The following is a 9,628-nucleotide window of genomic DNA, read 5'->3' as shown; positions in this document are numbered from 1 at the left end:
TCTGGCAGTCCTTCTCCTCCTGCTGCCTCCGCAGACGCTCCTCGCTGTCCTCCAGGCGGTTCTTATATTCCAGCAGGAGCTTCTGCATCTGCTGCTCCTGAGCCAGCAGGCGGCGCTCATACTCCTCCAGACGGCGACCCGCCACGCGCAGACGCTCCTTCAACCGGGAGATCTCCAGCTCGTACTGCAGACCAGTTACAGACCAGTTAGAGACCAGTTAGAAACCAGTTACAGACCAGTTAGAGACCAGTTAGAAACCAGTTACAGACCAGTTAGAGACCAGTTAGAGACCAGTTAGAAACCAGTTAGAGACCAGTTAGAAACCAGTTAGAAACCAGTTACCTTCTCTGCTTTCCGGCCTTCCTCCCCTCCCTCCTCCTCCTCATACTGGCCGTTGTTCAGGACCCACGCCGCCGTTCGCTCCACCGGAGACATGGCCGCCGCCTCCACTGGCGTTCCCACCTGGATACAGGCAGTGACATCATCACGGGCCCTCGGCCAATCAGAGAGCAGGAACTTAGTGCCATCGGAGAAACTAAACTGAAGTTATTATCTTGGCCCCTAAAGAGGAACGCTGCTGGAACCTCGGCGGAGTGACGACCTTTGACCTTCGGAGCCACATAAAGACGGTTCCACAATCGGCCTTCCAACATTTAAACCTCCCGCAGTCTGAAGACATGGGCTGCAATGACCCTGCTGCAGTTTTTGCGGGGTTTTCTGAGTGGTTTTGGGAACTGACGGTCTGACGGACAGACAGAACCTTCAGCTCCCGGCCGTCCGACCGTGACATCCGCCGCGCTCCTCCGGAGCGTCGGCCTGCCCAGTCAGGGCCCTGCTGCCATGTGCTACACAGACAAACGGGATTCCTACCTGAGGCGCCTGCTTGGCGCCGCTCCGGCAGGGCGGAGGAACGTTCTCCAGGGCGCCAACGGACGGCTGGGGGTGGAGGGCGTCGGCTCGGTGTTGGTGCTGCTGCTGCTTCGCAGCGAAGCGCTCTGAGGCTGAGAGCGCGGCGTCCTGGCCCCGCCCCCTCCGCGGCTCTGCTGTTCCACCTTGACGATGTGGGCGGTGCCCGCCGTGGCAGTCTGGCGGGGGACCGCCACAGCGGTGGCGACGCCCAGCGGCGGGTCGGGCGGCGGGTGGCGGCGTGGGGTGGAGCAGTCTTCGCTCTGGGTGCTCCGCCTGCTGCCGACCTCGTCCAGGCTGCTGTTGGACGCCACGCGACCTTTGCCCCCCACCTGGCTGCCGAAGTCGTCCGAGTTGCTGTGGCTGTTGCGCGAGCTCTCGGTGCTCAGGTTGTCGGAGCTGGAGTCGCGCTGCAGGGAGCGGGCGGCGTTGCTCAGGTGGTAGACGGGGTTCTGGAAGGACAGCGGCTGCAGGCTGCGCTGCTGGCCGAGCGGCGGCAGCGGACGCCTCACCTGCGGCGCGCTCTGCGGCTGGCCGTCTCTGGGCGGGGCTTTGGATTGGTGCGTGGCCGGCTGAGGGGTCACCGGGTTAGAGTGGGGGTACGTCGCCGGGGGCGGGGCGTGGCCAAGAGAGGCCTGGGAGCCGCTGAGGCGGGGAGGGGCCTCGTGGGGCCCTTTGGGGCCCTGAAGGCTCTGAGGGTCCTGCAGGTCCACCAGAGACACGCTGCGGCCGGTGGGCAGCAGGCCGTCCCGCTCCTCCTGGCCGGCCAGCAGGGGGCGCTGGCTTCGACCGTAAGCCTCGGTCTGCTCACCGACCAGAGACTGAAGGCTGCGGCTGCAGGAAGTCGCAGAAACACAGACGTTAGAGACAGAACGCAGATTCTTCTAAGAATCGCTGGGTTTTGTAATAAACTGTATTTATAATTCTGCAGAAGAATCTTTGGATTCTAGTTGTGGACAGACGAGTTGCCATTCCGGAGAGCCGAGGATCCAGCTGGATATTAGATATCATTCATTTTCTCTGATGAAAGAAAATAACAGGCAGTCTCACGGCATTGTTAAAGGTTCTGGTCCAGTTTCTGTCTGGTTCAGTTACGCAATGATGGGTCCTTCTGACCAGCGATGAGGTCAGAGGTCGTCTGGGCAGGGACGATTTAATGTCTGATTGTTCTGCAGGTTCATAAACCTTCAAACCGCTTTGGCACTTCCTGGTGCGACCAGGTGATTGACAGCTAAAGTCTTCACATGAACAGAACGCCACTTCCTGTCTAGCTGAGTAACCTCTGCTTTCTGATTGGTCACCTGTCGGTGGGATCCTCAAAGATGCGCTGCAGCCCAGACGCCACGCTGCCGCTGTGGGCGGGGCTGCTGTCCTGGAAGCGCCTCAACTGCTGCTGGATGGGCGTCGGCGCCGACAGGCAGCGGGAGATGTCTCCCAGAATCCTCGGCAGCGGGCCCAGCTTCGCTACGGTGGCCTGCAGGAATGAATTTTCACCCTGTGGTCGCCGTGTGGAGGCGTGTTTGCGTGCAGACGGGGGAGGAGCGTCGGGCGGAGGAGCGTCGGGCGGAGGAGCGTCGGGCGGAGGCGGGAAAAGCAAAGGATGGAGGCAGGAAGTGAACAGAAAGAGGAAGAAAACATGAGGAGAACGTTATGGAAACCAAACGCAGTGGAACGTCATGCTGCTACCGAACAGAACCAGAACACAGCGCAGCCATGCTGAGAGCGCCTCCTACAGGTGAGACGGTGAGGGGGGAGCACAGCCGGGCTGGGGGCGGGGCATCTGTGATGGTCGGTCCGGCGGCGTTAATCAGGTTATATGACAAACACCAATAATCAATAATCACATTGAACACAATAATTAATCAGTTGAAGCTGAAGATAAATCCTGTCTCATTTATTCTCCTGACCTGCAGTTTTTTAAAACACTTTTCATTTTCTGGAATCATTTCTATAAAGTAGATCTGAATAAAAACATCATCAGATCTTTGCAAAAACTTCCAGTTCAAAGCTTTCAGGACGTTTCAACATTTAGTGAAATATTTAAACATTGTTATTTTTAAGGCGATCAGATCATTGATGGTTTTCATTTGAAAGCAGGAAGATGATTTATGGATCAGAGAAACTGATCAGGTTCTGATAGAGATCAATCTGCCTGACTAAGGATCCGAACGCAGGAACCGTCGGACCCGGCGCGTTGTGATGACGACCAGCGTTTCCCTTGTTATAAACCTTTCTGTCTGATCAGGAAGTGATCAATTCTGATCACTCCTCAATAAATCCACCCACCTTGTCCAGCTGGGACACCACCTCCCACAGCAGGGTGTGCAGCACCGACAGTTCGCGGCCCAGGTCGATGTATCCCTCGAAGCCCGGCGTGTTGGACAGAGTCTCCGGGTTGGAGATCTCCGACAGGAAGCGCATCATCCCGGCCCACTCGTGCTCCAGGAAGTCGTTCATGAAGGCCATGTACTCCTCCTTGTTCCCGAACCTGCGGAGGACGCCGGCGTCAGGCTGGGGAAACGGCTGGACCCGACGGCTCAGCCGCGGCTCGGCCGGACCCGACGGCGCGGCCGGACCCGATGGCCGGACCCGACGGCTCAGCCGCGGCTCGGCCGGACCCGACGGCTCGGCCGGACCCGACGGCTCGGGGACCCGACGGCTCGGCCGGACCCGACGGCGCGGCCGGACGCTGCCACTCACTTGGTGAAGTTGGCCAGGTTCTGGATGACCTTGGCGATGAGCGTGAGCGTCCTGGAGGTCCGGTCGTCGGGATACTCCTGCATCAGGTTGAAGAGCGACGGCGACATGATGGCGGGGCACAGGAAGCGCAGGAAGAGCGAGGCGCTGATCAGACGCTTGCTGATGTCATGAGGATGGCCGCGGGCCACGCACTGCTGCTTCCACGACGCAAACACTTCCTTCAGCTCCCGGGGGAAAACGCTGCAACACAGCGGGCCGGAACCGACCGGGTCAATTTCAAGAACCTCCGGAACCTCCGGAGCCTCAGAACCTCCGGAGCCTCCAGAACCTCCAGAACCTCCAGAACCTGCTGAGCCTCCGGAACCTTCGGGTCGGCGCCGGCTCACCAGTAGGAGTTGATGATCTTGCAGAAGGCGAGCTCGCAGCACATCTTCAGGTTGCTCTGATGTTCCGACAGGTCGCCGCCGGAACATCGGCTCGGGTCCACCTCGCAGTTCTCGTCCGACTCGTACAGAGCCTTGATGAACTCACCTGGAGAAACACAGAACCCGTCAGAACCGGCCCGTTCCGGACCAGCAGAACCTTCAGGCTGGTTCTATGTCTGGAGGAGCGGTGAGGCGTTCACTGTCAGCACAGAAGCTGGAATTTCACAACTTTAACGGGTCGCCCAGTGAACTGGAACCGACCCGATCCGCCGGGGTGTTAATATTTAATAAAACCGGAGCCGCTGCAGCACTCAGGCTCAGCAGAACCGACCCGAAGCGGAGCGGGTCCAGAAATAGGGGAGCTCAGGTCCAGTCCTCCAGAACTCCATCCTGCAACTGTCACACCTTCCCTGCTCCAGCACACCTGGATCACATGACCGGCTCGTTCAGAGCTGACCCTGCTCTGTGGGAGTAAGGACGGCGGTTCTGGACGGCGGTTCTGGACGACTGGACCAGAACTTCCCACGTTTGTGACAGAAACGCTCAGTAGCTGCGAAAGGTTGTCAGAAAGTCATTAAGGCTTCCAGGCCGGCGATCGGACCCGATCGGACCCGGCGATCGGACCCGGCGATCAGACCCAATCGGACCCGGCGATCGGACCCGGCGATCGGACCCGGCGATCAGACCCAATCGGACCCGGCCGGACTCACCCAGGGCGTCGTGGAGGTACTTCTGCCACCAGCTTCAGGTACTCCTCGATGGCCTTGGTGGCCAGCGTGTTCTCCCTGAAGATCAGGACGTCGTGGTCGGCGCAGCGGTCCACCTCTGACATCACCAGGTCGGTCAGGAAGTCCTGAACAGAACATGAAGGTCACTGACCCGACCGGACCTCCGCCTGAGGAGCCGGAACCGGACGGGTCCAGAACATCTGAGACCAGCAGCAGAACCTGAGCGGCTCGTTTCTCAGGATCGGATCAGAAAAGTTCATTTCAGAAATAAATTCTAAAAATCACAAAAAAACCGAAGACAATTTATTCCATTTGAGGTTTAAAGGGATAAAACTTCAGAAACTTTCAAATTTAATGTTCAGATTTTAAATGATTTATATCAAAACTCAAAATCTTTGTAGCAGCAACTTATCTGACTTGGTGGATAAATATTAATAAATCAATTAATGCAACTTAAAACTCATGAAATGATTAAAGTTTAACTTCATCCAGTAACTGCTTCATCTAGAATGATGTGTTCATGTGTTCATGTATTCATGTGTTCATGTATCCATGTGTTCATGTATCCATGTGTTCATGTATCCATGTGTTCATGTATTCATGTGTTCATGTATTCATGTGTTCATGTATCCATGTGTTCATGTATTCATGTGTTCATGTATCCATGTGTTCAGGTATTCATGTGTTCATGTATTCATGTGTTCATGTTCATGTATTCATGTGTTCATGTATTTATGTGTTCATGTGTTCATGTATTTATGTGTTCATGTGTTCATGTATTCATGTGTTCATGTATTCATGTGTTCATGTATTCATGTATTCATGTATTCATGTGTTCATGTATTCATGTGTTCATGTATTCATGTGTTCATGTATTTATGTGTTCATGTGTTCATGTATTCATATGTTCATGTGTTCATGTATTCATGTGTTCATGTATTCATGTGTTCATGTATTTATGTGTTCATGTGTTCATGTGTTCATGTATCCATGTGTTCATGTATTCATGTGTTCATGTATCCATGTGTTCATGTGTTCATGTATTCATGTGTTCATGTATTCATGTGTTCATGTATTCATGTGTTCATGTATTTATGTGTTCATGTGTTCATGTATTCATGTGTTCCTGTATACATGTGTTCATGTATTCATGTGTTCATGTATTTATGTGTTCATGTATTCATGTGTTCATGTATTCATGTGTTCATGTATTTATGTGTTCATGTGTTCATGTATTCATGTGTTCATGTATCCATGTGTTCATGTGTTCATGTATTCATGTGTTCATGTATCCATGTGTTCATGTGTTCATGTATTCATGTGTTCATGTATTCATGTATTCATGTGTTCATGTATTCATGTGTTCATGTGTTCATGTATTCATGTGTTCATGTATCCATGTGTTCATGTATTCATGTGTTCATGTATTCATGTGTTCATGTGTTCATGTGTTCATGTATTCATGTGTTCATGTATTCATGTATTCATGTGTTCATGTATTTATGTGTTCATGTGTTCATGTATTCATATGTTCATGTGTTCATGTATTCATGTGTTCATGTATTCATGTGTTCATGTATTTATGTTCATGTGTTCATGTATTCATGTGTTCCTGTATCATGTGTGCATGTGTTCATGTATTCATGTGTTCATGTATTCATGTGTTCATGTATTCATGTATTCATGTGTTCATGTATTTATGTGTTCATGTGTTCATGTATTCATATGTTCATGTGTTCATGTATTCATGTGTTCATGTATCCATGTGTTCATGTATCCATGTGTTCATGTATCCATGTGTTCATGTGTTCATGTATTCATGTGTTCATGTATTTATGTGTTCATGTCTTCATGTATTCATGTTCATGTATTCATGTGTTCATGTATTCATGTATCCATGTGTTCATGTATTCATGTATTCATGTGTTCATGTATCCATGTGTTCATGTGTTCATGTATTCATGTGTTCATGTATCCATGTGTTCATGTGTTCATGTATTCATGTGTTCATGTATTCATGTGTTCATGTGTTCATGTATTCATGTGTTCATGTATTTATGTGTTCATGTGTTCATGTATCCATGTGTTCATGTATTCATGTGTTCATGTATTCATGTGTTCATGTATTTATGTGTTCATGTGTTCATGTATTCATGTGTTCATGTATTCATGTGTTCATGTATCCATGTGTTCATGTGTTCATGTATTCATGTGTTCATGTGTTCATGTATTCATGTGTTCATGTATTTATGTGTTCATGTGTTCCTGTATTCATGTGTTCATGTATTCATGTGTTCATGTATTCATGTGTTCATGTATTTATGTTTCATGTGTTCATGTATTCATGTGTTCATGTATTCATGTGTTCATGTATTCATGTGTTCATGTATTCATGTGTTCATGTATTTATGTGTTCATGTGTTCATGTATTCATATGTTCATGTGTTCATGTATTCATGTGTTCATGTATTCATGTGTTCATGTATTCATGTGTTCATGTATCCATGTGTTCATGTATTCATGTGTTCATGTATTCATGTGTTCATGTGTTCATTTATTTATGTGTTCATGTGTTCATTTATTTATGTGTTCATGTATTCATGTGTTCATGTATTCATGTGTTCATGTATTCATGTGTTCATGTATCCATGTGTTCATGTGTTCATGTATTCATGTGTTCATGTATTCATGTGTTCATGTGTTCATGTATTCATGTGTTCATGTATTTATGTGTTCATGTGTTCATGTATTCATGTGTTCATGTATTCATGTGTTCATGTATTCATGTGTTCATGTATTTATGTGTTCATGTGTTCATGTATTCATGTGTTCATGTATTCATGTGTTCATGTATTTATGTGTTCATGTGTTCATGTATTCATATGTTCATGTGTTCATGTATCCATGTGTTCATGTGTTCATGTATTCATGTATTCATGTGTTCATGTATTCATGTGTTCATGTATTCATGTATCCATGTGTTCATGTATTCATGTGTTCATGTATTTATGTGTTCATGTATCCATGTGTTCATGTGTTCATGTATTCATGTGTTCATGTATTCATGTGATCATGTATCCATGTGTTCATGTATTCATGTGTTCATGTATTCATGTGTTCATGTATTCATGTGTTCATTTATGTGTTCATGTGTTCATTTATTTATGTGTTCATGTATTCATGTGTTCATGCATCCATGTGTTCATGTATTCATGTGTTCATGTATTTATGTGTTCATGTGTTCATGTATCCATGTGTTCATGTATTCATGTGTTCATGTTTTCATGTGTTCATGTATCCATGTGTTCATGTATTCATGTGTTCATGTGTTCATGTATCCATGTGTTCATGTATTCATGTGTTCATGTATTCATGTATTTATGTGTTCATGTATTCATGTGTTCATGTATTCATGTGTTCATGCGTTCAAGTATTCATGTGTTCATGTATTCATGTATCCATGTGTTCATGTATTCATGTGCTCATGTATTCATGTGTTCATGTATCCATGTGTTCATGTATTCATGTGCTCATGTATTCATGTGTTCATGTATCCATGTGTTCATGTATTTATGTGTTCATGTATCCATGTGTTCATGTATTCATGTGTTCATGTATTTATGTGTTCATGTGTTCATGTATTCATGTGTTCATGTATTCATGTGTTCATGTATTCATGTGTTCATGTATCCATGTGTTCATGTATTCATGTGTTCATGTATTTATGTGTTCATGTGTTCATGTATTTATGTGTTCATGTATTCATGTGTTCATGTATTCATGTGTTCATGTTCATGTATTCATGTATTCATGTGTTCATGTATTCATGTGTTCATGTATTCATGTGTTCATGTATTTATGTGTTCATGTGTTCATGTATTCATATGTTCATGTGTTCATGTATTCATGTGTTCATGTATTTATGTGTTCATGTGTTCATGTATTCATGTGTTCATGTATCCATGTGTTCATGTATTCATGTGTTCATGTATCCATGTGTTCATGTATTCATGTATTCATGTGTTCATGTATTCATGTGTTCATGTATTTATGTATTCATGTGTTCATGTATTCATGTGTTCATGTATTCATGTGTTCATGTATTCATGTGTTCATGTATTCATGTGTTCATGTATTCATGTGTTCATGTATTCATATGTTCATGTGTTCATGTATTCATGTGTTCATGTATTTATGTGTTCATGTGTTCATGTATTCATGTGTTCATGTATTTATGTGTTCATGTGTTCATGTATTCATGTGTTCATGTATTTATGTGTTCATGTATTCATGTATTCATGTGTTCATGTGTTCATGTGTTCATGTGTTCATGTGTTCATGTATCCATGTATTCATGTGTTCATGTATCCATGTGTTCATGTATTCATGTGTTCATGTATTCATGTGTTCATGTGTTCATGTGTTCATGTATCCATGTGTTCATGTATTCATGTGTTCATGTATTTATGTGTTCATGTATTCATGTGTTCATGTATTCATGTATTCATGTGTTCATGTGTTCATGTATTCATGTGTTCATGTATTCATGTATTCATGTGTTCATGTATTCATGTGTTCATGTATTCATGTTCTCATGTATTCATGTGTTCATGTATCCATGTGTTCATGTATTCATGTGTTCATGTATTTATGTGTTCATGTGTTCATGTATTCATGTGTTCATGTATTTATGTGTTCATGTATTCATGTGTTCATGTATTCATGTGTTCATGTATTCATGTGTTCATGTATTCATGTGTTCATGTATTCATGTGTTCATGTATCCATGTGTTCATGTGTTCATGTATTCATGTGTTCATGTATCCATGTGTTCATGTGTTCATGTATTTATGTGTTCATGTGCTCATG

At 46.0% G+C, this 9,628-nt stretch overlaps 1 protein-coding gene across 1 annotated transcript in view; it reads right to left on the bottom strand.

Annotated features, from left to right (window-relative positions):
- The window catches only part of rasal2 (RAS protein activator like 2), a 50,017-nt gene that overhangs the window by 5,289 nt on the left and 35,100 nt on the right, over positions 1-9,628 (bottom strand). The window contains 10 exon segments of the mRNA XM_055021794.1: positions 1-184; positions 343-462; positions 871-941; positions 944-1,740; positions 2,208-2,401; positions 3,193-3,394; positions 3,607-3,846; positions 3,993-4,137; positions 4,742-4,767; positions 4,769-4,884. The exon segment at positions 1-184 is cut by the window's left edge and continues 19 nt beyond it. Of these exon segments, the coding sequence (XP_054877769.1) occupies positions 1-184; positions 343-462; positions 871-941; positions 944-1,740; positions 2,208-2,401; positions 3,193-3,394; positions 3,607-3,846; positions 3,993-4,137; positions 4,742-4,767; positions 4,769-4,884 (2,095 nt within the window).

This window comes from Poeciliopsis prolifica, unplaced genomic scaffold (assembly GCF_027474105.1).
Source record: "Poeciliopsis prolifica strain line A6 unplaced genomic scaffold, Auburn_PproV2 SCAFFOLD079, whole genome shotgun sequence".
Lineage (NCBI taxonomy): Eukaryota > Metazoa > Chordata > Actinopteri > Cyprinodontiformes > Poeciliidae > Poeciliopsis > Poeciliopsis prolifica.
The sequence above is the reverse complement of the archived record's forward strand: the minus strand, read 5'-3'. Positions and strand labels throughout refer to the sequence as shown.